We start from the raw sequence: 26,988 nt of genomic DNA, 5'->3' as shown, positions 1-26,988 counted from the left end.
AGTGCAGTGTTCTGATACCAAACGTCTTTGTTTCCTTCAGACGTGATAGAGATGGTGAAGACCAAAGGAAAAGTTCTGGTTAAAGATGGGACCTCTGCGCTCCTCAAGTTGCCTCTCAGATGTCACGTGTGCAAGCAACACCAGTCTACCATCCCACAGTTAAAGGAACATCTCCAGAAACATTGGCCAAAATAACTGTACAGATCACTGTGTGAAATCTGATCAATCTAAGGCTAAACACTTTTTGTCGAGTTGCATAGATTTTTGTTTTAGCTGAATTACAGGTTTAACACTGCGAAGGTTCCTCGCTAGTTCAAACAGCATACGACTGACACTTTTGTAACTTCTTTTTAGAATACAAATAAAGCAGCCTCAAGTTCAGTATTTTGTAGATTCATTGTGGACTATCACTCCCGCAGTGTGTCTGACTGGGAAGTCTCTCAAGGGCTTTCTGGGGGAAAATGTGACTTATGCTTATTCAAAAGTCTGCTAAGTACCTGGTACAGATTGAATAGATTCCAATGCTAGAAGGGACCATAGGGATCATCTAGGCCAGGGGTGGCCAACCTGTGGCTCCGGAGGCTCTTCAGAGGTTAATATGCGCTCCTTGCATAGGCGCTGACTCCGGGGCTGGAGCTTACAGACCTTAACTTTCCAATGTGCCAGGGGGTGCTCACTGCTCTGCCCCTTCCCCTGAGCCTGCCATGCGCTCACTGCTCTCCCTCCACCCCGAGCCTCCTGCGCATGCGAAAGAGCTGATTGCGGCAGGCGGGAGGCACTGGGGGCTGGAGCAGGGGTGGGGGAGCTGATAGGGGGCTACAGACTTATTACTGTGGCTCTTTGGCAATGTACATTGGTAAATTTTGGCTCCTTCTCAGGCTCAGGTTGGCCACCCCTAATCTAGGCTGACTTCCTATATAGCATGGGCCAGAGACCTGCCCCACAATAATGCCTAGAGTAAAGCTTTTAGAAAAAAACATCCCCCCCCTTGATTTAGAAATTTTCAATGATGAAGAACCACCACAACCCTTGGTAGGTTGTTCCAATGGTTAATTATGCTCACCGTTAAAAATGTAGTCCTTATTTCCCATCTGAATTTGTCTAGTTTCAACTTCCAGCCTTTGGATTATGTTACAACTAGGGCTGCCAAGCCATTAAAAGAAATAATTGTGATTAATCGCGCGATTAAACAACAATAGAATACCATTTATTTTAAATATTTTTGGATGTTTACTACATTTTCAAATATATTAATTTCAGCTACAACACAGAATACAGTGTACAGTGCTCATTTTATATTTTAATTACAAATATTTGCACTGTAAACAAAATTCTGTTTTTCAATTTAGCTCATACAAGTACTGTAGTGCAATCTCTTTATCATGAAAGTTGAACTTACAAATGTAGAATTATGTACAAAACCCCCTACATTCAAAAATAAAACAGTGTAAAACTTTAGAGCCTACAAGTCCACTCAGTCCTACTTCATGGTCAGCCAATCACTCAGACAAACAAGGTTGGTTACAATTTGCAGGAGATAATGCTGCCCACTTCTTGTTTACTATGTCACCTGGAAGCGAGAACAGGCGTTCTCATGGCATTGTTGTAGCTGGCGTTGCAAGATATTTACATGCCAGATGCGCTAAAGATTCATATGTCCCTTCATGCTTCAACCACCATTCCAGAGGACATGCGTCTGTGCTCATGATAGGTTCTGCTTAATAACGATCCAAAGCTGTGCGGACTGATGTGTGTTCATTTTCATCATCCGAGTCAGATGCCTCCAGCAGAAGGTTGATTTTCTTTTTTGGCGGCTTGGGTTCTGTAGTTTCCACGTCAGAGTGTTCCTCTTTTAAGACTTCTGAAAGCATGCTCCATACCTCCTCCCTCTCAGATTTTGGAAGGCACTTCAGATTCTTAAACCTTGAGTCGAGTGCTGTAGCTGTCTTTAGAAATCTCACATTGGTACCTTCTTTGCGTTTTGTCAAATCTTCTGTGAAAGTGTTCTTAAAACGAACATGGGCTGGGTCATCATCCGTGACTGCTATAACATGAAATACATGGCAGAATGCGGGTAAAACAGAACAGGAGACAGACAATTCCCCCAAAAGGAGTTCAGTCACAAATTTTAATTAACGCATTATCTTTTTTAACGAGCATCATCAGCATGGACGCACGTCCTCTGGAACAATGGCCGAAGCATGAAGAGGCATATGAATCTTTAGTGCATCTGGCATGTAAATATCTTGCGATGCTGGCTATAACAGTGCCATGCGAACGCCTGTTCTCACTTTCAGGTGACATTGTAATTAAGAAGCGGGCAGCATTACCTCCCGTAAATGTAAACAAACGTTTGTCTTAACGACTGGCAGAATAAGAAGTGCGACTGAATGGACTTGTAGCCGCTAAAGTTTTACACTGTTTTGTTTTTGAGAGCAGTTATGTAACCAAAAAGAATCTGCATTTGTAAGTTACGCTTTCATGATAGAGAGTTTGCACGACAGTACTTATATGAGGTGAATTGAAAAATACTATTTCTTTTATCATTTTTACAGTGCAAATATTTGTAATAAAAAAATATAAAGTGAGCCCTGTGCACTTTGTAGTCTGTGGTGTAACTGAAATCAGTATTGACAATGTAGAAAAACATCCAAAATCTTTAAATAAATTTGGGATTCTAGTGTTAAGTGCAATTAATTGCGATTAATTTTTGAGTTAATCGCGTCAGTTAACTGCAGTTGACAGCCCTACTTACAACCTTTCTCTGCTAGATGGAAGAGCCCATTACAGTAACTCTTTAACGCTGTAGTTATGTTCCTGAAAAATGCTACTTTAAGCAAATCCAATTTCCCCATAAGAATTAATGGGGGGGGGGGGTTTAGGTTCCAGGGACATTTTTTTTGCCTGACAAAAGACAATAGTTTGTGTATGTGTGTACACACACACACACACACACACACACACACACTAAAGTTTTAAACAATTTAATATTGTACACAGTAATGATGATTCTGAAGCTTGGCTGAGGTGGTGTAGTCAGAGGGTGGGATATTTCCCAGGGAATGCCTTGCTGCTAAATGATGAGCCAGCACTGGGCTGAGACCTCAAGGGTTAACACGTTGTTGTTAAGGTAGCCTCACGCTCTACAAGGGAGGGGAGACAACATGGCAGAGAGAGACACACATTGCCCCTTTAAGTGCGCTGACCCCACTCTGAGTACATTGCCTTTCTAAGTAGATCGGCAAGTTGAGACAGCAGCTGCTGCCAGCAACCTCCCTCTGTCCTGAGCCCTGTCCATGGAGATGTGGGCGAGGGGCACCCTGACATTAGCACCTCTCTTCCCTGCCCTCTGCACAGCAAGCAGCAGGCTCTGGGGAGCAGCTCCAAGGCAGAGGGCAGGAGCAGCACATGGCAGTGGGGGGAGGGACAGCTGAATTGCTCAGCAATTGATAGCCTGCTCGGCAGCTGGCGCACGGGGAGCTGATGGGGGGGGGGCTGCTGGCCCACCCTGGCTCCAAGCCCCCACCAGCTCCAGCGGGCTGCTCTTCCTGCAAGCAGTGGACAAAGCAGGCGGCTGCGAAATCACGTTCTCAGGGAGAATTGGCTCAACTTCCAACGAGCCTGTTCTCTGACTGATCAGCAACGTTAACACTAACCCGGCCAACTTTCAGTGAGGAGTCCCTGTATTAGGTATTTGGTCCTGGAAACGGACTCTCCTTTCCGCTCCGGGGAGACCCTGGGTGTTAGCCCGCTTGGTGAAGTAAGCAGCACGCAGAGCCACCAAGGTACCTTCACCATGTGTTTTTCTTCTTTTGTCTGCTCTTAAGTTCCTGGTACAAGACAACCCTAGAGCAGCGGTAATGAGGAGCCTCTTCCAGCTCACTGGTTAGCCTTTTATACTGCCAGTGTTCTTCAGGGGCTAAGCTAATTACTTGTGAACTTGTCAGGCTGGTAACAGCACTGTGTTACCTACCTCCTTCATTTTGTTTCCTCAGCTGGGTTAGGGCCCCAAAATTTTCCAGCTTCTTTGCCTGGTATTCTCCACCTAGGCCTTGTTTTCTTAGCTTGTTGGTGTTTTTCACTTTCCTGCATCTCCTTTGTCCCAGCCTTTCTGACCCACTTTCTTGGCTTTTTTTCTGTTTAGGGTTTTCTCATATCACCCCTTGTGGGCTCTGGCTCCATGCTTAATCCCAGCCCCTCTTTTCCTCACACCCCCCTGAGGTTCCTTTCCCCGGGCCTCCTTTCCTCTCCTTAAAGGGAATGCGTTCCACACAGTCCCCATGACCACAGGCTGGAGCAAGGTTTCCACTACCCTCACCCCTTTCTATTGGAACCTCCCACATATCTTCAATGGGACTACAGCCACTGGATAATATTTTTCCTCCCTGTGTATGCATTCTACATCTAGGGTTTCCCCCTCCTAAAACCACTGTGGTTCAATCTGCCTGTTCCGCAAGAGTGAACAACCAGCTGCTAGGTCAATATCCTCTGGCCTACAGCCCAATCTTACAGGGAGTGTTTTCGCACTCTTCCTAGAGGTCTCCATCACCCCAGACTAGCTGCAAAATTCCCCCAGACCACATTACATATACAGGCAGTCCCACTTAATGTACCATTTTCCCATTCGACTGGTAGCAAGTAATTTCCCAGCTTGTTGACATGGCCTTTTTCTCCTCCTGTCTCTCATGCCCAGACCTTCTTGCTCGAGGGATCTAATCTCTTTCCTCCCCTTACATTCCCTGCTTGGGGGGGATGAGACACTTTCCTGGGAAATTTTGCTTCAACACACTTGGCCAGGTTTACTGCTGCATCCATTGTCTCTGGTTGGTCTCCTCACCGAGACCTTAGTGGTATCTCACATAAATTGTTCTAATATTACGGTATCCATGGCCTCTTCCAAATCTTGCCCGTTGGGACTCAGGCATTGATTGGCCCAATCTCTTAACTTCTGTATGAAAGATTTGGGCCCAACCCTGTAAATCCATGTGGCTTCCCTAAATTTCTGTCTGTACCTTTTGGCCACAAGCCTACATAGTCCAGTACAGCAGCCTTTAACACTTCATGATTCGTGGCCTGCTTTTCACTCAATGCCACGTAAACAGATATTGTGTTTCTGCTGCCAGAGAAGGGGCTACACCCCGTAATACTTGATCCTAGCTTGCCCTAGCAGGAATTCCCTCGAACATCCCTAGGGCCACTGGATTATCTCCAGGGCTCATTTGAGAGGTCCAGGGCCGCTCCCCCTTGGCAAGAATTGTTATGTTTTGTAATAACTGCTGCTGTACCTGGGTCTGCTCCAGCATGAACTCCTGAAACACATGCTGTTGGTCTGCCTGCCACCCCAGAAGATTGTCACTAGGTCTGCTGCAATGCCCACTGCATCCCCTTCTGAGCATGAGCTCTTCCATCTTTTCCAGATTCCTCTCACAGGCCACCTCTCAAGCCTTCCTGGTTGTGGCTGACAGATGGATCCTGGACAAGCCCACATTTGTGAACTGGCTTCCCCCTTCCTCTCCAAGAGAACGCTGGCTGGTCAGCCCACTTTGTGAATGAAGCAGTGCACTGGTCCACCAAGGTTCACCCTGTGTGTGCGTTTGCCTCCTCTTATGCTCCAGGTACATTTCAACCACCTAGCAGCAGTTCTGAGAAGCCCTTTCCTACTCACTGGATTAGCCTTTTTTATACTGTCTGCTTTCCTTCCTGGGTTCTTCAGCTGGCGGGCTAATTACTCATTAACTTGTCAGGCTACCAGCAGCTGTGCGCACTCGTCTATTTCAACCGCAGCCCATGCCGTAGGTGGGGTTAGTGATCAGGGTGCTGGCTTCCACAGAGCTTGGATCAGCACCCTGTGACAGTTCCCCAGGTAGGTAGTTATAGATTTGTGTTTGACTTTGTGGGGAAATTACCTAAAGCTGGTGTGAGGGCACTTCCCCTTGGCTCTCAGTGACATGCAAGTTGAATTCTCTCATGGCTGCATCCCTCTTACTGGGTCTGGCATGGTGACTGAAACTAGTGTTAGAAAGTGACGTCCGTTCAATCAAATGAAATCTCTACTAAAATGCCTCGGTGCCCCCATACAAAATACCTAGTGTAGCTCACCAAGATTGTGGATGCTTAACTCTCACACTTAGCCGTGCAGCAGGCCTGAAAGTTGAACCTCTGCAGAGGTCTCTAGACACAAGACCTGATTCTGAGGTGTTGAGCACCTGCAGTGCTAGGCTTTAAAATCTGCCTGTTTTGCTTTTGATGTAGTTCGTAACCGCAACATTGTTTAACAAAGCATACCTTCTGACGTAAATTGAATTGTAATAAGAGCGTCTGGTCTCTTCCTTAGAAGGGCTCAATTCTGCAGTACTTTGTCAAAATCCAGGGCATTTCCCCTCGTAGGACTGCTGCAGGGAGACCCTGTATAGACCTTGTCTACATTTCATAGTCAGGTAAGGATTACTGAACACATTAGACTGAGCAGGATGAATTCTAACTAGGGCTGTCAAGCGATTTAAAAAAAAAATCGTGATTTTAAAAAAATGAATTGCACAATTAATCATGCAGTTAAATAATAGAATACCATTTATTTAAATATTTTTGGATGTTTTCTACAATGTCAAACTTTAGAGCCTACAAGTCCACTCAGTACTACTTCCTGTTCAGCCAATCGCTCAGACAAACAGGTTTGTTTAAATTTGCAGGAGATAATGCTGCCCACTTCTTGTTCAAAATGTCATCTGAAAGCGAGAACAGGCATTCACATGGCACTGTTGTAGCCGACACCACAAGATATTTACAGGGTAGATGCGCTAAAGTTTATGTCCCTTGATGCTTCAACCACCGTTCCAGAGGACATGCATCCATGCTGATGACGGGTTCTGCTCAATAATGATTCAAAGCAGTGCGGACCAACACATGTTCATTTTCATAATCTGAATCACATGCCACCTGCAGAAGATTGATTTTCTTTTTTGGTGATTCAGGTTCTGTAATTTCCGCATCAGTGTGTTCTTTTAAGACTTCTGAAAGCATGCTCCATACCTCCTCCTCCCTCAGATTTTGGAAGGCACTTCAGATTCTTAAACCTTGGGTCAAGTGCTGTAGCTATTTTTAGAAATCTCACACTGGTACCTTCTTGCGTTTTGTCAAATCTTCTGTGAAAGCGTTCTTAAAACGAACATGGGCTGGGTCATCATCCGTGACTGCTACAACATGAAATACATGGCAGAATGCGGGTAAAACAGAACAGGAGACAGACAATTCCCCCAAAAGGAGTTCAGTCACAAATTTAATTAACGCATTATTTTTTTAAACGAGCATCATCAGCATGGACGCACGTCCTCTGAAACAATGGCCGAAGCATGAAGAGGCACATGAATCTTTAGAGCATCTGGCATGTAAATATCTTGCGATGCTGGCTATAACAGTGCCATGCGAATGCCTGTTTTCACTTTCAGGTGACATTGTAATTAAGAAGCGGGCAGCATTACCTCCCATAAATGTAAACAAACTTGTTTGTCTTAGCGATTGGCTGAACAAGTAGGACTGAGTGGACTTGGAGCCTCTAAAGTTTTACATTGTTTTGTTTTTGAGTGCAGTTATGTAACCAAAAAAAAAAAAATCTACATCTGTAATTTGCACATTCCTGATAAAGAGATTGCACAACAGTGCTTGTATGAGGTGAACTGAAAAATACTATTTTTTTTTTGACAGGTTTCAGAGTAACAGCCGTGTTAGTCTGTATTCGCAAAAAGAAAAGGAGTACTTGTGGCACCTTAGAGACTAACCAATTTATTTGAGCATGAGCTTTCGTGAGCTACAGCTCACTTCATCGGATGCATACCGTGGAAACTGCAGCCACGGTATGCATCCGATGAAGTGAGCTGTAGCTCACGAAAGCTCATGCTCAAATAAATTGGTTAGTCTCTAAGGTGCCACAAGTACTCCTTTTATTTTTTTTTTATCATTTTTACAGTGCAAATATTTGTAATAAATATAAAGTGAGCGCTGTGCACTTTGGATTCTGTGATGTACCTGAAATAGATATTTGAAAAAGTAGAAAAACATCCAAACATTTAATAAATTTCAATTGATATAAGTGCAATTAATTGCTATTTAATTTTTTTGAGTTAATCGTGTGAGTTAACTCTGATTAATTGACAGCCCTAATTCTAACCAGCAAAAACACTGAAGTCCATGAAGAATTGCCAGACCATTTAATGTTAATACGTTAGATTACATTTAACGTTCACTTAAGCCATTTATTTAAATAGCCAATATTCATTTTAAACTTACTGGACAACTGAACTAGTAGACGAAAGGAAACAGCTGATTGTTTCTCAGCCTGCTGATGTTAGCTTGTAATATTATCCCAGTGAACATGCCTGCTGGATTGTCCACAGGCTCAAAAAGGTGATGAGTTAGAGCAGGGGTTCTCACACTTTTGTACTAGTGACCCCTTTCACATAGCAAGCCTCTGAGTGCAACCCCCCCCATAAATTAAAAGCACATTTTAATATATTTAACACCATTATAAATGCTAGAGCCGAAGCAGGGTTTGGGGTGAGGCTGACAGCTCAGGATCCCCCATGTAATAACCTCGTGACCCGCTGAGGGGTCCCAACCCCCAGTTTGAAAACCCCTGAGTTAGAACCATTAACATTATCTGTGGCCTATAAAAAACACTTGTTCATCATAATTCGTCTTTGCTAACACAGAGCTGCTGAAAGAACTGGAGTGAAGCCAAAGCAAAACTTCTGTCTGGACTGGAAGGTCTAATTTCAGGGGAGGCTAGAGTTACCATTAGGGAACCCCCTCTTAATTTCTCTCTGAAAGGGGGCAGGGATGCCACGCAGCATGGTCGTACCTCCACACAGCACAGTATTTAATTCTGCCTTTCCTCTCTCAGGGTGGCATCCCGTTTATTAATGCAGGTCATGGTCGGGGAGTGACGTGCTGGCTGAGCTGACTGTAGCAGGGAGGGTTTGAAGAAGGCTTCTGCAGCACCCAAAAACCTGTTTGCCAACAGAGATCAGGTGCATATCTGGAAGTTCTCAGTCAGCGTGGTATTGATCATGTGCCAAATCCCCAGGGAATCAAGATCAGAAGCAGCAAGGCATCACTTTTGCTTGATGCCTTCTAAGCTGTGGAGATGTGTGTCTGTAAACATGTTCTCAGATTCATTCGAACAGTTTCATTAGGTATTGTGTGAGGTCCTCTCCAGCACCGTTCATATTATTGGAAATGTTTTGCAGCGTGACACCTGAATGGACAGATAGTATGCAGGAAACCCACATGGCCACTTTCTACACCCAGACCTGAGGTCTTTCCAATAAGAATACGTGGACAGTGTAGACTGGCAGGCTATAAGCTTTGGTGGAACACACGAGATTTCAAAGAGCAGCTCTGCAGATCTTTCCTTATTGGTGACAAGACTCAGTGGAGGGTCTGCTATCAGGACAGTGTGGACCTCAGGATGGATACAGATATCCCTGTACAAGAAATATTCCCAAATACTGTGGACACAATTCCAGCACACCGTATGCCATGTCTCAATGGACTGACTAGGTTTAATGGTATTTTAGCATTCAGACGGTCTTATCCAAGCCTATTTTGTTTTTGTTTTTTTGGTCCCCAATTCTAAGTCTCCTGAAAACTCTTACTTCCTGTAGATGAAATCACATGGGCAAGCCTTGGTTCTGCAACAAATCCACAGTTACAATGCTGTGACTAAAGTCTACAACTAGTACTTGCATCTTCTTTGTGCCCTTGGGCTCAGCCTTTGGAGACGAGATGCATGGCCCCAACAACATGTTATCCTCTCCATGCCCTTCCTGCGCAGCTGTCATGGTTGTAGGCCTGGCATTAGCCCTGTTCCTTGCAGCCATTTGCATCCGCTGTTTAATTTTGACAGCCAGATCATTCGAGTAGATGGCATGAAGTCCAAATAATACTCTTGTAACATCAGTATTGTCATGAGAAGGTCATTGCTTTGATGTCATTAGTGCTGTGTGCTTGTGGAAAGGGCGGCTTCTTACGTGTTTACCAGTGGGACTGTTGAAGAAATTATCAAGTATAAAAAATGAACTACAGCTCCAGAATGTTTTATTCGACTTTGTGTCAAGGTGGGTGATGACCATGTGCTTCCCAGCCCAGGGCTGGTTGCTGGATTGCACGCTGCTGTGGAAAAAGGCTCTTCCTCACCTTCTCCTGGGGTCGCACGTCCTCATCCTTTGGGGCCTACGTATTAGGGCGATGGGTGTGCTGAACACGCTGAGGTGGCATTCTAGTACAGCCAGGGCTGGCTCCAGGAACCAGCGAAGGAAGCAGGTGCCTGGGACAGCCAACAGAAAGGGGCGGCACTCCGTCCGTCATCAGGGCGGCACGTCTGGGTCTTCGGCAGCAATCCCCTCTCTTCCTCTTCAGCAGCACCTCGGCGGCAGCTCAACCAGGCTTGTTTTTTTTTGTTTCCTTCTTCCTTCGCCGCTTGGGATGGCAAAAAAGCTGGAGCCGGTCCCGAGTACAGCCACTCTCACATTTAGAGAGAGACTTTTCCCTTCTTACAATTGCTTATGTAACATTAAGATGTGGTGGTACACTGGGGACGGCAACAGACTCAGGCGGGATCCATGGGCTCCAGGCTGTGTAGCGAGGAGGCCCACCGCAGCAGTGAGTCAGGGGCATAGCGGTTGCTCATGGTAAAGGACCCAGTAATTCTAATCTGAATACCGAGCATTTTTCATCGAGAGCAGCTGTAACCATGGAGCACGCCAGTTTTCAGCTACTCAGTGATGCTATTGGCTTTGCCCATGTTGTTTTGCCATTCACAGCAAAAGACTGCTTAAAATAACACTAGCTAAGAATAAGATACTGTTCTTCTGCTTCTTGTGAACACTTGCACTTCTCAACAAGGACTGCTCTAGCCAAGCAGTGGCACTAGGGGGCTCTGAAGAGAGCCCCATCCTCCTTAGCCAGCAGTCACATGTCTCCTTCCCCTCTTAGACTGGGTAGAAACCACTACTGGATCTTGCCGAAGGAAAGTTTCATATTGATGTTGTTGTGATGGACAATGGTGGTGTTCAGCAGGAGGCAGCCTCATTTTGGTGGTTTACAACAGTGTCCCTGTTGTACCCCACTGCACCCTAGACTTCTTCATTAACTCTGTTATGGCTCTGTATTTCTTCGTGGCAAACCCATAGATGACAGGAACGGGGTGATAAGGCTACAAAGGGCTATACAGCACAAGCCTGACTCTGTATTTCAGTGTGTTCTTAAGCAAATCAGCCATGTCCCATCGACACATGATGTTGTGACAGGGTTCCTGGGGGCTGTCTCTCACCAGTGTTGTTTTTAAAAATGACCACAATCACACAAAGTTTGAGAGATGGAAACTTGTTGAATATTAAACAAATCAGGCCCCAAAGGAATACTGGTTAGTGAAACACTTAAAAATGACTTCAGAAAAGATCTAGACCTTTTCAGGAGGAGGCTGGGGAGGAAGCAGTTTGTTTCCTTGAGAAAAGAATGTAGTCAAAGCTAGTATTAGACATGTTCTAGAACAACCCCTGTGTTACGTGCATTGCAGACATGCCTACTTGCGGTATCTGCACACATCATGGCTCCACAGCCAGTAGCAGCAGGTGGGAATGTTGGCATAGACCAGCCACCTTGTCACCTACTACTGCTCAGAGCCAGGCGAGGATATATGGTGGTAGAAACAGCGGCAGCCAGGCCCCACTAGCTCTCTGGTAGGCTAAACAAGCAGTGTATTTCCCCCAGAAGTCCTCACGTAGAGAAGACTTCTGAAATACTAAGCTGTAGCCCAAACGGCAGCAGACAGCTGATGTCATAATCAGTGATGTCAGTGGCATGAAAGTTCCAAAATTACCCCTGGTATTTCTTGGCTTGCCATGGCTTCTGCCAGTGCAGTCAAAGGGAATCAACATCTATGACAAAAGGAAAGGAAATGTCAGTCAAAGGAAGCGCCAACTCTGTGGCGGAAGCAACAATCCAGGAAGGTCCTGCAAAACGGGCGGTACTAGTTAGGGCCAGTAAAAAGCCTAAAGAGAATAGCGCTTCATCAACTCAGGGAAGCCCCAAGATTGTGAAGGAGACTAGAGCGGTGATCATAGACATTGGCACAGGTTACTGTAAGTGTGGATTTGCTGGAGAGCCTCGTCCCTCCCATGTTATTTCATCCACAGTGGGCAAGCATTTCCAGGAGACTGCTAAAACTGGGGACAATCGCAAAGAAACCTTTGTTGGAAAAGAACTTCAGGATGTGAAAATACCTCTAAAACTGGTCAACCCCTTGCGACATGGCATAGTGGTCGACTGGGATTGTGTCCAAGACATTTGGGAATACATTTTCCACAAAGAGATGAAGATTCAGCCAGAGGAGCATGCTGTCCTGGTATCCGACCCTCCACTGAGTCCTACCACCAACAGGGAGAAATATGCCGAGATGCTGTTTGAAACGTTCTGCACTCCTGCCATGCATATCGCCTACCAGTCCAGATTATCTATGTATTCATACGGAAAGACCTCCGCTCTCGTGGTAGAAAGTGGCCATGGCGTTTCATATGTGGTCCCTATCTATGAAGGTTATACTATGCCAAGCATTACTGGAAGAGTAGACTATGCTGGATCAGACCTCACCCATTACCTCATGAAGTTATTAAATGAGGCTGGGAAAACATTTACTGGGGAACAACTAAGTGTGGTAGAAGATATCAAGGAAAAGTGTTGCTATACGTCTCTGGACCTTCAGCATGACATGGGTTTGCCTCTCCAGAAACAGCAGGTTGATTATGAACTTCCAGATGGGCACCTAATTGCCATTGGCAAAGAGAGATTCCTGTGTGCTGAAATGCTCTTCAAACCATCCTTGATAGGATCACAGCAGCCAGCGCTTTCACTGCTGACAATGACCTGCCTCAATAAATGTGATGCTGATCTCAAGAAGACACTGATGGGCAACATCTTGCTGTGCGGAGGTTGTACCATGCTGAGGGGTTTCCCTGATCGCTTCCAGAGAGACCTGACCAAGATGTGCCCCAATGACGACCCCATCGCAGCAGCATCCCCTGACAGAAAGTCTTCTGTCTGGACGGGAGGGTCAATTTTGGCATCACTCAAGGCCTTTCAGCAGCTCTGGGTTTACAGAAGAGAATATGAAGAACAGGGTCCTTTCTTCATCTACAGGAAATGCTTCTGAATACAAAGTGGACAAGACCGAGCTTAGCATCAACACTGCTGCCCAGAGTGGACTGTAGATGTCTAAGAACCTCTGTTTCTTTCTCAGATACTGGTAGCAAACTAAGCTACTAAAATGAAGTTTGGATCTGTGTTCCACTGTGGCTGTATTAAATGCTCAGAGCATTCTGTGTTGCACATTAACAGCTTTTATCTCGTCTGTTTCATAAGGATTTTCACTGTAGCCTATTTGACAAAAGAGGATTTACCAGTGTAAAAGGGATATAGCAGTTGGTACAGACCCATTGTCTATTGCAGTGGGTTTCAGCCTGTGGTCCAGGGACCCTGGGGGCCACAGGCTGTCTAAGATTTCCAAAGGGCTCCCCAGCTCCATTTGAAATTTGTTATGGATCCTCAAATGAAAAAAGGTTGAAAATGCCTGATTAAGCGATGGAGAAAAACAGCACCATTTCCAGCATCTACAATGAGTCTGCTGCTGACCACCAGCTATGGTCATAATGAAATTTTTCTAACTAATGGGTTACCCCTTAGTGCCCAAAATGGATCCGGGCTGGTAGACTAGTTTCAGAGTAACTGCACATGCAGCTCCGTGGTCCACTCCAGGAGTACTAACCAGGTCTCCCGCAACAGCCTGGCTCGGGGCAGGGACCTTTGTCCCACGCCTTTCTGACTGGAGGGGTTTAAGGGCGCACAGCCCCTGCCTTACATTGTGATATCCTTAGCAAGCCAGTCTGCCTAAGGGCCTGTGCCTTGCTTTCTTTGAGGCCTATGAACAGTGTATAGCCAGCACTTACAAGTTACCACACAGCTCCTTCAAAGCAAGCACATTTATTCTTAAGGTGAAAGAATTACAGCTGAAACATCATAAAAAACAATAGCTGGATTTAAACATGCTCCATAGGGCCCTAGTACACTGAAGTCTTTCCAACCCTTCCACAAGGGTTGAGGCCCCCTTGGACAGAAGGTCTTGTCCATTTGCTGGATTAGAAAGAACACCTTGTGCCAGTTAAAGTGCAGCCCTTTTACACCAAAAGCCCTTTTTTTTGTCTGCTGGTCTCAGGAAAACCCAGTAGGTGCGAGCTGTTACCAGGGGTGGTATGTCTTGGGGAGGTGAGGGGGATGTTTACAGCTTGAGTGAGTCACCACGATCACCCTCCCATTTTTAGAGCCTTGCAGAGCTGTGGCCACCCTTCCCTGTGGAGTTGCACACAATCCCTGGCCCAACAATCCATAAAGCATTCATAACCTACATGCAACTGCAATATCTGTCACCCTCAGACTGTGGAGTCCCAGTGGAATTCTGCTAGCCAAGTGTATGAAGTGTACAGGAGATTTGCTAGCTGTAGATTTATTCTGTCAGCCTGATGGAAATGGTAAGTCCCTCCCTCTTTTAGCACATCACTTGTACCTGGAGATGGCTTGTGTGTGCCAGCCCTTTTCCCAGGATATCCGGGGAGAACATTCAGACCCCAGCCATATGAAAGCCCATTCCTGTATCCAGGAGTCTGTGGACAGTCTGATTTGAAGCGCTCATGCAAAATAACACTTGTCCAACAAACCGACTCAGGGCAGCTTGGAGAGACAGTTTAAGCAATATCATCTTTATTATGCCATGTTTTGGGAAGAGAAGAGGTTCTGTACAGTAATCACTCTGACAAAGCACAATGTGCCATAGTCTGCTCTCATGTACAGCAGTGTAAACCTAGGGCCGTACTTGCTGCTGGTGTAAACTGGCACAGATGCACCAGCTGAGGACCTAGTTGCCTAGTGTACAGTAGCTCTAGTGCAGTCAATGGTGGGACCGGGGATTGACTGGACAGGATTTGGCTAACGTCTTGTAACAGCCACCCAACGTCAAATGGGAAAACAAAGCTCAGTGCAGCAGGGAGGCAGTGGCTCTGTTGAACATTCTTAAAAAATGCATCACCTGGACTCCAGGGACACAGGATCCAAAAAGAGTGAACCTGGGCGATGTAAAACGACTGCAGTCTCTGCACAGCCATGGCAGCAGGGACGTACTGCAGCCAGGACAGCTGGCTCGGAAGTGGTCTTAGGTGCAATGCACCAGAGCTGCAAAAGGAGAGAGGAAGAGAGTTGGCAGATGTCCAACTCAGACAGCACCAGTAAGGGCTTCTCTATGGGGACTGCCTCTCGTTCTCCAGGGTTGGCGAGAACAGATCTACGGTTTGTGTGGCTGTGTAAGTGTAAGAACAAAATGAAGGGGAAGCAATGAGCTCACAATAAACTACAGTTGAGAGTCCAGCAAGATTTCTTGGCCTCAGGTTACTGTAAGAGATTCAGTTTCCACTGGATATTTTTATTGAGTTTTGGAGGAATAAGAAGTTCTGCATCTGAAAAGCAAGAGAAGAGAAGGTAAGGTTCCCTGAAGTTCTCTTAGGAGCTGAACACTAGAAAGTCTCCATGGCTCTTCTTTTGCAGGCCATAAATGGTTGCTGACAAGCTTTCAAACAAGACAAGAGTTTCTCTTTTAGGAGAGGTTTCAGAGTAGCAGCCGTGTTGGTCTGTAACCGCAAAAAGAAAAGGAGGACTTGAGGCACCTGGAGACTGGCTTAAGGGTGTTGAAGGGAAGTATGTCCAAGTGGGGCTCAACAGGACCACTCCAGTTAGAGGGCCTCGAAGGGCATGTGACACATGTATAGATTTACAACTTGGCCAATCTATTTTGGGACTGAGGTGGGTTTGCCAGATTTCACCCCAAGCAAAAATATTTCTACAGATACCATTGTGATGCTAGTAGACCAGGTGCCAGCTGAGCACTGAAATTCATAGCTGGAAACCAGACCAGCTCACCTGATAGTATAGCTCAAGACAGGTGTTAGACTTGTAAGGATGTGTTTACACTATAAAAGGCTTGTAAGTTGCGGTATACAACTTGTAATGCTTGTATCCCATGCTATAAGATAATATGTAAGTTTTGCTTTATAACTGTAAAAATGCCTGCTCTGAACTTGTGAACCAAGGTAGGAGGAGTGGCTCCCCCGCCCCTCAAGGAGGACTACCAAGACAATAGACCCCTGTGAAACAAAGACTGGGTTGATGGCCCTCTTACACCCACTGCAGGTGCTATGTGCAAGAAAACTCATCCCATCAGCTTGAATTCTGGAAGAAGGAAAAAAAGACAGCTGACATGAAAATTCTTCATCTCTTTGCTATTTGGACTGTCACAGGGCTGGAGCTAGGAAACAAAAGCAGAGATCCCCAGGCTCAACCTGGGTTAGCCCTAAAAGACAATCAGTGCTGACAGATTACTGCAACTTGTCACCTTTTGGAACCACAGACTAACTCATTTGTGTATATACGTTGCCTTCTTTAACCTGTAAATAATTCATTTCTTTTTCCTAGTCAATAAACCCTTAGTTTACTATAGGGTTCACTATGAGCGTTGTCCTTGGTGTGAGATCTGAGGTACAAACTGACCTGGGGATAAACGCCTGGAATCCTGGGACTGGGAGCAATCTGAATCTTTTGTGATTCTTGGTATAAGTGACCATTTATCACTTAGTCCAGCTTGCCTGAGCAGCAAGATAGACTGGAGTGCCCAAGAGGACCCTCTCTGACTCCATGGTAAGACTATTTTAGTGCTTCAAGAGTTCACATTTGTTACTGGGTTGGTGAAATCTAATTCTAGAACATACCAACAGTTTGGGGGCTTCTGCCTGTTTTTGACAGTCTGCCCTGAGGTAGGCACTAACAGTCATGAACAGTTCCAGACAGCATGACAACCATCATCACCAGTAAACCCTCTTTGTTGCAAGGCAAATAATGCTTTCGAACAAAGTCCCTAAAATATCCCTGCCCCTGACATTTCAGTTTTTCATTTTCCTCTTGAAAGTGGACTGCTGCTCTGAAGAGGAAATCCAAACATGGCATTGTGGAGTTCTAAGTTCACCAGCTCAATTATTCCACCTCAAAGGTGTACACTTGCACAAGGAAAACATTTCTGTTGACAGTAAGCCCGCAAACCCAACATGGGACCTAGTCAAGCTGGATTCTTTCCTTCTTGTAGATCTCGCTAGCAATACCTGCTCTTCAGGCTAAAGCAAGTTCTTCAGGACCCCAGTGCAAACCAACACTGCAACAGGTTAATACAGGTTACCAGGGGTGGTATGTCTTGGGGGGGTGTAAACCTAGCACTGATCCACACAGCACTGATGATCATTTGGACAACGTTCTGAAGGAGCGGAATGATGCGGTGGAAGTGGCTGGGTTCTTTTGAGCCAATGCTTACTCTAGCTGAGAGATCTCCCCTGGCAGCAAAAGGCTTAGGAATAAAGTTGAGCAAATAATCGATGTTTTGGTGTAGTGATCCAAATAAATAAATAAATAAATAAATAAATAAAATCCAGTTTAATATATGACACCAAACCAACTTTTTCCATCAAATCAAAGACTCAAATTTTGTTTTGAATCAACTGAAATGTTTTGGGTCAATTTGAAACTAAATGGGGTGCGTGTGTGTGGTTCAATTAGTTTGTTTCAGGTCAACCAAAACATTTTAGATGACTAAAAATAATTCCTCCTGCACAAGCTTTTTGTTTTGATTTGATCACGTAGGGGTGTTTTCCCACTCTTTTTTAAAACAGGCCACATTTGAATTTAACACAAAACATTTAGATTTTTTTTTTTAATTGTGTTTTTTCTTGGCCAAAACAATTATTCATCAGCCCAAATTTCTGGATAGCTTGGAGGCACCAAAAATGCATTTTTTGACTAAAAATCTTGTGTGTCAAAAAAACATCACCCAGCTGTCCCCAGGAAGCCTACAGCTCCAATTTCTCAAGGTCCTGACCCAGCAGCAACAGCCAACAGTGGTAAACATGCACCCAGGAGTGCATGGGCAGTCTTCCTTTTTCAGCATTTCACAAGCTACTTTTGGGTTCCTCTAACTTGGTTACATTTCATCTTAAAACAACATTAGACAGGTTGTGGAGCGAACTCTACCAGGTGAGTTTTTATTAGTGAAAAAGAGTAGATATAAATCATCTAAGTCAGACCACAGAAATCATCTCCCTTCTCCTTAGATTTCCAGCTCCTGAGAAGCAGGTACCTGGTTTGTCTAGTCAGGTGCAAGTGCCACGCACTCCTAGGGCAACAACATTGTCACAGGAATTCATGAAGGGAAAAGTGTAACCCTTACAAGAGACACAACTGTTTAATGCCAAGAGGGAACATCAAAAACACGACTGACCTACCACATCGACCTCCAAGCTGCGCCACTAGGCCATAGCTCTGTAACACAGCTAGCCCTAGTGACGCTACCATTGGAGATGTCCTGTGCCTCCGGTTAGGGTGCCGTATCCTTTCTTTAACTAACCTTGTACTGCGGGAGCTGCAATTCTTTGCTGTTGATAGGCGGCCATAACGCTATTTGCAGTTGAATTGGGGCCCAGGACCTGTAGGATAGGCAACACTGGCACATCAGCAATATTCAAGTCCTTATAACAATGAAGCAGAAGATTCCACAACCAAGCTCCCCAAGATCCACCCAACCGGCAGTTCTGCCTGTTGCCACTGAGGAAGTTAGTGCTCCCTTTGCAGGATGGGAGCTTGCTTGATATTGCCATTGAATTCAAAGGGAGATCTGCGCTCCTGCTCCTCCCCCCATGCCAACGCTTGGCATTTTCGGCAGATGATGCTAATGGCACGTATCCATCCATCTGCAACTCAACTTATGGCTGCCAAGGCAGCTGCTATGAGATTCAGAACCAGTGCAGGGGCTCTGTGACAAACGGTGTGATGTGACTGTTGCACAGAGGGGGGTGCAGGGAAGTAAAGCTGCACGACACTGTGCTGCTATCTGAGGGCCCCACCAGAGGAGACAGAGCACCCAGGGAGCACCACAGATCACAGACAGAAAGAGCCGGTGGTTAACATGGAAAGAGCCTACAGAAGCCCTGTGCAAAGACAGCAATAGGAGCTGGCAGGAATGGCATCTCTGGAGCACCTGGACTTTAGGACCATGCATGAGATCTTCTCCCCACCCCCGTGCCAGCCCCCTTTGCTGTGGCAGTGTTGCCAATTCTTGAGATAAGCCACAAGTCTTATGATGTGTGTGTCTGTCTTAAAGACCCAGCTCTTAGAGGCAGGTGACTGCAGGAGAACCTCAACTTGCATTAAAAATAAGTTTCTTGCCCTGGTGCTGAGGGAGAAAAGTTTCAAAATGTGACCCAAGTTAACCCTAAAGGCTGGGGAACCAGAAAGCATGGAAAAAGAAATCTCACATTTTCATATCTTTAAAGAGTTTTGTGATTTTTTAAGCTTGTCATGATATTGACCACTGGCAATACTGTAGAAAGTCTGAGTTAATTCTCCATCCCCTCCTCTTTCTGTCCCATTCATCATGGGGCATGTATACATTGTACAAGAGCAAGGGCATTAAAGTGACTGTATTGGTAACATTAATATTTGAAGTCCAATGGAGGTAAGATATGTTAGTGGTCAATTCAGGATGTTAACAGTTCAACCATTATAAAGATTTCTTTGCTCAATTATAAACATATAAAGGAAGAGTATATTGCACTGAACTCCACAAACTGCTTCACTTAACACAGTGCACTGAATATAGAAGGAACACACAAATCATCAAAGTCCCCTAGCGCTATTGAGCCAGTTGGATCACTCCCAACTAGCACCGGAGACAGCAGGCAGTGTCCACGCTGGCTGGCAGCCAAGGTCTGAGCCGTGGGAAGATGCAGCACGCCTCTAGAAATACACTGTCTAGGAGGTCTATCTGACATACTGCAACAAGGGGCAGATCTGGAGGCCGACACTGCCGCTGACTCCAGTCACAGTTTGTCTGAGTTAAAGACTTCAGGGTTTGCCTCTATAAACGATACCACAGCACCACAAATATGTAAGCTGCAAACAGCGACTCAGGTCACAGCCATCAGGGAGCAAGCACCTACTGGGTTAGCAGGATTCTGTTGCAGGTCTGTGGTCCAGATTTCCGGGAGTGACCTCTCTATCAACTGCAAAGCCTCTTCCAGGGCCTGCTGCAGCTCCCTGGCCAGCTCATCGTAGCCAAAGAGCACAAGCCCCTTTAATAAGCTGTGCACTTCACCTGTGAGGAAGAGATCAGGATAAGCTCCATCACAGCGATCAACAGTTCGCTGAGCAAGCCGCGGGGCTGTTCTAGCACTGGGGACAGGGTGAACGGAGCAATGGAACACAGCTGCTGTTACCCCGGGGCCAGGTGGGCTCAGCATGAGGGAAGCTCTCTTCACATTAGCGCAGCCCAGCTCTTCTCACTCTGATTCTTTACACCTGGGGGCTGGGACTATTTTTTACTCATCAGAGCAGTGACAGCTGCAGAGGTTTGGAGCAGCAAAGCCAATCAGTAGCCCTGATCCTGGCTCCTTGCCAAGGTGTCTCTGGGGAAGAGGCTGCTCTCTTCAGCGACCCTCCCCCACTCTCGAGACTTGGGCAGTAGCTACTCTTTGCAGCCCATCTGTCAAGATCCGAACGTGGCATCTGGCCTCAGACTGCCGCACAAGCCGGATGCTGGCTTGGCTCAGCCAGGGGGCCTTACCCTTCATGTTCTCAGTAGTGCGGATGTTTTCTCCCAAGGCCTCTAGAAGGGCCAGGTCCTCCAGAGGGCTTCCTTCTTTCAGACTGTGCCGCTTGCGCTCTGCCTTGCGACGGTTCTTGGAGGATCGGCTAGAAGAAAGGAATGTCCAGTATCACCATGGGCAACAGAACAGGACAGAGCAACCAGCATTTCTTTTCCCTCTGACAAGAGGAAGTCATAATCCCCAGCTGCCCCCCAGTTCCTCCCCCCGCCCACAATGAAGCCTGCAAACAAATGCATCTTACCGCGGTAACGTACACCTCTTACTAAAGCATGCAAGACGCAGGTGGGCTGCCAGCCAAGGCACAGAATGAGGGCTGGCTTCTCACCTGCACTCATTGCCTGCTGGGTGTGGCTGCCAAGGAGCTGGTCCTGAGGATGGGTCTGTGTTTCCTTTGGTGCTCCCTAGACTAGCCGAGCAGCTGCCGTACAGGGGCCACACCCGCTTCCATGGCAGCTGGACAGATCCAGCTGCTTGTGTCACGGGTATGGCACTAAGGGACTGGACTGCAGCAGAAACTCTGGCCCAGCCTGCGGGACCAGCTTGTCTGCAGCGCATTTCTTCTTCTTTTTAAACCCAATTATACAACTGCTGGTGCACTCTCCTGTCTGCATAGCCCCGCAGTAGTGAGAGTCCATCGCTGCGTGAGTAAGCATGCAGATGGAGTTAGTACAGCCACGCATTCCACCTCTCGTTCCCCCAGTACAGCATGAACAGCTGCAATCTGGTTTGAGGACAGGGACATACGCAGATATCCTCGAGTTACTATGCGAGTATTTGCCACTCATGTCACTGGCTGTCACGATGCTGCTGGTTTCGGAAATAAGGTCTGCCTCCAGACAGTTTGGTGTCTCATCATCTGCAAAACAAATTAGCAACAAATTAGACCTTCCCCTGGTCCCCAATGAAGGTGGAAGTTATTTTACAAGCACCAGAGGAAAAAAGAACAGCACATGGTTACACTGAGAGCAGGCGATGCCAATGGGCAGTCCAGGGGAGGGACACAGGACATCCTAGCTCCGAGCAGGGTCTGTCTGGAGAAGTCTAAGTACCATGGACATATGGAGAATAGGACCATTCCCCATTTATCTCCAACTTTCCCTCCACAAGAAACAGTCTTACACGGGACCTCTACTGATGGACCAGTACCTTGGTGGCACTGGGAGAGAGCCTCTGTCCCACAGTCAGGATCCCCCAGGACATGGCAGAGGAAGAGAACAGGCGCAGTAGAGGGGCAGGGGTAAGACACGGCCTTCATGCCCCTACCCTTGGTGGTGATCATGATCTTTCAACAGCCAAGTCAGAGGGAACAGAAACTTAGGTGGGCTACGTTTACCCCTGCAGCAGGACGAGGAGGTTACTTACCTGTACAGTACCTTGAATTCAAAATGTTTTGTGGGTATGAGTGTTCCCCAGAAGGATGTGTGTGCACCTACACGCTCTTGCCAGGAGACTGTAAAGCAATGTCTGCAGGCCTAGCAGAGCAGCTCCTCATGGTCCTATACCAGGACACATAGGGAGGTGCAGACCCACTGCCACTCAGTTCCTTCTCAACCACAAAGTCAGACACCACGGCAGAAGGGAAGGAGGGCAGGAGGCGGAGCACCCACTGGGATAAAACATCTCGGAGAACTCATCTCTGTGCATGTAAGTAACCTCTCCTTCGACTGTGTCCCCTTCTGGGTGCTCCATCGTAGCAGACTCCCAAACAGTAACTCAGCGTGGAGGGGGTGGTGAGGAGGCAAATCCAAGGCAGACTGGAGGACTCACCAAGTGAAATGTCAGCTCTGAAAGCTGCTAAAATAGTGCAATGCTTGGCAAATGTATGGATGAGGACCAACTTGCAATCCTGCAGATTTCCTCAATTGTGAGATCTTTCAGAGAAGCTATAAACGTGAACTGAGGTACAGGGGAGCGTGCTGTCGCTCTATGAGGGGGTTGTACTCTGGCAGTCTCATAGCATGTTAAAATGCAACCCGAGACCCACTTTGATAATCTTTGTGTTGAAACGGGCTTCCCTTTCATCCTTTCAGCAAAGAATACAGAGAATCTGGGAGAGGTACTGAAGGCAAGATTCCTGTCTGGAGGCATGAGGCTTTGGATAAACACTGGTAGACTAAATTTCCTGATTAACATGGTATTCCAAAGAAACCTTAGGGAGGAAATGAGGATGGGACATAGTGTGACAGTATCCTTGTAGAAAGTAGTCAACAGTGTGTCTGCCATGAGTGCACCAAGTTCTCCCATTCATCTAGCCAAAGTGATAGCTATAAGGAATGAGGTCTTGAGGGAGAGGTACAGGAAAGTACAGATAGTTACTGGTTTCCTTAAAAAGTATTGAGTACAAAATTAAGGTTCTATGGGGTAGCAGGCTCCATACAGGGGGAAACAAGTTGTATAAGCCCTTAAGGAACCTGGTCGTAATAGGATGAGCAAACACTGAAAAGCCCTCAATGGCCAAGTGGAAGGATGAATCTGACTGAGCTCACTGCCAAAACTGGTGTCTGAGGCCAACTGGTAGTCTAGGATCTTGGAGAGTAGAACTTCTGAGGTTTGACAAGAGTTAAGACAACACCAGGGATGGAAATGTTTCTGATTCTGCAGGTAAATTTTGCAAGTAGTAGGTTTACAGGACACACTTCTTGAGGGGAAGGCAGAGAGGTATTCCTACTGAAAGGTGAAGAAGGTTTCAGAACCACACCTGCCGCAGCCATGACGATGCCATGAGAATAAGCCTTGCTCTTTCCTGTCTTAGTTTGATCAAGGGCTTGGGAATTATAGGTGGAGGCAAGTAAATGTACAACAGGATATAGTTCCATGGTGTTATCAGGGCATCTCCCAATTAATTGCAGTCATGTCCTCCCTTGGAGAAAAGATGTCCGCTCTGGGGAGACCCCACTTTTGGTAGATGCTGTGGAAGACAGAAATTTTGAGTTCTCACTCATGGTGCTGATGCAAGTTCCCACTCAGGGAGTCTGCAATTGTATTCTGAGGCCTGGCAGAACTCTCAATGGCTGATCTATCTGACAGGAAAAGCACAAGTTCCAATTTTAGCAATTCTACACATAAGGAATGGGAACTTGCTCTTGCTTTGTTGGTTGATATGACACATTTCTGCCCTGTTGTCCAACATTATCCTAACAAAGTGGCCCTGTATGTCGTGAAGGAAGTGTTGATAAGCATAGCAGATGGCTCTCGGTTCAAAGGATGTTGATGTGAAACATAATCTCTTGTGAGGACCACCTGCCCTGAGCGGTGGCCCCCCAACCCAAGAGAGAGGAGCTCACGGTGAGGATTTTTGGGGGTGGAGAGTGTGAAATGGGGTTCCCTTGCAGCGGGCCCTTCCACCAGCTGAGCGCCCAGAATTCAGGGGTCCTGTTAAGCATTTGGAGAGACCGTGTCTGTGCCACATCTGAAGGCAGCTGAAGCACGGTCTTGCATGAGATGCGACAAACATGGAGGCCAACACATGGCCTAGGAGTTGTAAGGAGGTCCTTGCAGCTGCTCGCACACTGCCTTGTAGTATCCAGTTTAAACTGGACATGGGGGAGAATCTTTTTTTGGAGGTCTCCGGCAGCTAGGGATTCTGGCTCCAACGCAGTATATTCTCTAGACTGGAGTCGGCGTAGATTTCTTCAGATGGATACAAAGACCCAGGAAATGAAATGCGGGTAGTGCCTTTGAGGTTGCTGACTGGCCCCTAGAAGGGATGGACCCCGAGAAGCCAGACATCCAAGTATGGGACTTCTGCGATGATCCCCTGACGTAGATGGGCTGCTGCCACCAAGCGGACCTTTGTAAAGGCCCCAAAGGGGAGGACTCAGTACTGGTAATGATCTGAGTCTATCTGGAAATGTAGAAAATGCTTGTGGATCACTACAAGAAAGTAGGTGTCCTGGAGACTGAGGATGACGAACCAGTCCTCCAGATCTAGGGATAGAATTATGGTGGCTAGCGTCACCATCCTGAAGTACTATGAAAGGACACAGGTATTCAATTTTCTGAGACCAAGTATTAGTCTTCACCATCCGCCCCACTGGGAACTTGGACATAGTCGGAATAGAACTACTGGAATAGAACTGAAACTCAGGGGAACTGGCTTGATTGCCTCCAAGAACAGGAGAGATTGGACCTCCTGCTTTAAGAACCCCTTATGAGAAGGGTTCCTGAAGAGGAATGGGGCAGGGGATCGAATATTCCACATCAACCACCTCTAGATTCCATTTTTCTGATGTGATGTGCTTCCAGGCAGACAGGAAGTGGGATAATTAGTCTCCAAAAGGGGGATGGATGGTAGAATGTACAGCAGAGAATCTGGGGAAACAGGCTGCTCAATTCTCTTGACCACACTGTCTGTTAGAAGGAGATGCCAATTGGTAGTGGTAGAGGGGGTGGTCCCCTTTTGTGAGGTTTGGATCTCCCCCTCAAAGGCTCCGAAGGCCTAGGAAAGGCCTGTTGTGGGTGGTACTGGAACCGTCTGGAAGGTTGTGTGTTTGAGATCTGCTAAAATGTCTTTTTGTTGCAAGCACATAAATTCCCAGTGACTGCAGGGTTACACTTGAATCCTTAAGGGTATGCAGTGAAGAGTCTGTTATCCACGCTGAAGAGCTTGGGCTGTTCTAATGGAAAGTCTTCAACAGGACTGTGACCAGTAGGTCCGTATCGGGTCTGCTGGGAGCGTAAACTGATGCCAGCCACGTCTGCAGGGGTCTGAGGCGTAGATGTGTGTGCTGGACCACGTCAGTACATGCTGCAATGTGGCCTAGCAGCTTGAGGCATACTCAGGCACTTGTGAGTGGGTGTGCCCTGACGTGCACGAGGAGGTCCAACATGGCTCAGAATTGGGACTCTGGCAGGAAGGCCCTGGCCTGGGTGGAGTCGAGTACTGCTCCTCTAAACTCTATCCACTGAACAGGGGTCAGAGTTCATTTCTGCTTGTTTATAAGCAAGCCCAGACCCCGACAGGTGGACCGCACTAAATTGAGGCTGTGCTGAACCTGGGCTTGTGACCTGCCTCTAACAAGCCAGTTGTCGAGGTGTGGGTAGATCTACCTCAACGTCTCAGGAAAGCGGCCACTACTGCCATATGCTTCATGAAGCCCCTCAGAGCATACGAAAGGCAGAAGGGCAGCGCCATGAATGGTTAATGGCCCGCTATGAATCAAAGGAATCTCCTGTGCCCATGGGCCCCGGACAATAGAAATATGGAAGTAGGCATCCTTTAAGTCGAGGACAGCATACCAGTCTCCTGAATCCAGAGAGCAGATGGAGACCAAGTCGTCCATGTGGAACTTCAACTTCTTGAGATATTTGTTGAGGCCACACTAGTCTAGGATGGATCTGAGGCGCCCTTTGGCCTTTGGGATAGGAAATATCAGGAATAAAACCTCTTTCCCCTCATATTTTGAGGAACTTCCTCTATGGCCCCTACGCGTAGGAGGGTTTCCATCTCCTGGATGAGGAGATGCTCATGAGAAGGGTCCCTGAAGAGGGACGGGGAGTGGGAGGGAGGGATGGAGAAAAACTGCAGGGTGTAACCAGCTGTTACGGTGTTGAGCACTCAACGTCCAAGGTCACCTGGATCGATACAGTGAGGAAAGGAGACAAATAGTTCAGAAACAAATGGGGGGATGGATCCTGAGGCCAGACTGGAACACTGTCCTCGGCGTACTCTCCAAATACCTGCCATGGGCCAGCTGGGTGATGCGTGGGACCTAACAGGGCAGCCAAGGAGGATGGGGTGGGTCAGTAGGGTTTAAAGCCTGTCTCTTTTCTTGTAGGAGCTCTGCCATGGTGGACCCGAAAATCTAGGCGGTGGAGGTAGCCAGAAATGTTTCCTCGAGGCCTTCGGTGCGTACAGGCTCAAGGACCAAAGTGTGGCACTGTAATCTTTCAGGCCATGCGGCCTGGTATATGTCTGCTCTGAAAGTACAGCGTTGCCTGAAATGGGAGGTCCTGAATAGATTGCTGCACCTTCTGAGATGGCCCCAAGGATGGCAGCCACGAACTGCATCGCATGGACACATTGGAGGCCATAGATCTGGCCGCTGAATTGATCACATCCAACGCTACCTGGAGAGGGGCTTTGGCCACTGGCTTGCTCTTCTCCAAGATGGATGCAAACTCTTGTCTGAGCTCCTGTGGCAGGGAGTCCTTAAATTTAGCCGTGGAATCCCAGATATTTTAATTAAGGGTG

The 26,988-nt window shown here is 46.8% G+C and overlaps 3 protein-coding genes and 1 pseudogene across 8 annotated transcripts in view; 2 read left to right on the top strand and 2 right to left on the bottom strand.

The window, feature by feature from the left end:
- APTX (aprataxin) overlaps positions 1 to 381 on the top strand; it is a 37,443-nt gene extending 37,062 nt beyond the window's left edge. For all 5 annotated transcript variants that reach the window (XM_077817956.1, XM_077817952.1, XM_077817954.1 and 2 more), the window contains one exon: positions 41 to 381. In XM_077817956.1, the coding sequence (XP_077674082.1) occupies positions 41 to 195 (155 nt within the window). In that variant the 3' untranslated portion in view covers positions 196 to 381. The remainder of the gene's footprint in view (positions 1 to 40) is intronic.
- An 8,375-nt stretch (positions 382 to 8,756) lies between these two features.
- On the bottom strand, positions 8,757 to 10,671 carry LOC144265424 (actin-like protein 7B; annotated as a pseudogene).
- A 1,264-nt stretch (positions 10,672 to 11,935) lies between these two features.
- On the top strand, positions 11,936 to 13,204 carry ACTL7A (actin like 7A). The gene has a single exon (XM_077816537.1). The coding sequence runs from the start codon at positions 11,936 to 11,938 to the stop codon at positions 13,202 to 13,204; it is 1,269 nt and encodes a 422-aa protein (XP_077672663.1).
- Positions 13,205 to 14,783: 1,579 nt separating this feature from the next.
- The window catches only part of ELP1 (elongator acetyltransferase complex subunit 1), a 112,176-nt gene continuing 99,971 nt past the window's right edge, over positions 14,784 to 26,988 (bottom strand). For both annotated transcript variants that reach the window (XM_077817961.1, XM_077817963.1), the window contains exons 33-37: positions 21,540 to 21,651; positions 20,753 to 20,880; positions 20,130 to 20,284; positions 18,539 to 18,617; positions 14,784 to 15,554 (exon numbers count right to left, since the gene is read on the bottom strand). In XM_077817961.1, the coding sequence (XP_077674087.1) occupies positions 15,487 to 15,554; positions 18,539 to 18,617; positions 20,130 to 20,284; positions 20,753 to 20,880; positions 21,540 to 21,651 (542 nt within the window). In that variant the 3' untranslated portion in view covers positions 14,784 to 15,486. The remainder of the gene's footprint in view (positions 15,555 to 18,538; positions 18,618 to 20,129; positions 20,285 to 20,752; positions 20,881 to 21,539; positions 21,652 to 26,988) is intronic.

Source organism: Eretmochelys imbricata, chromosome 5 (assembly GCF_965152235.1).
Source record: "Eretmochelys imbricata isolate rEreImb1 chromosome 5, rEreImb1.hap1, whole genome shotgun sequence".
Lineage (NCBI taxonomy): Eukaryota > Metazoa > Chordata > Testudines > Cheloniidae > Eretmochelys > Eretmochelys imbricata.
The sequence above is the reverse complement of the archived record's forward strand: the minus strand, read 5'-3'. Positions and strand labels throughout refer to the sequence as shown.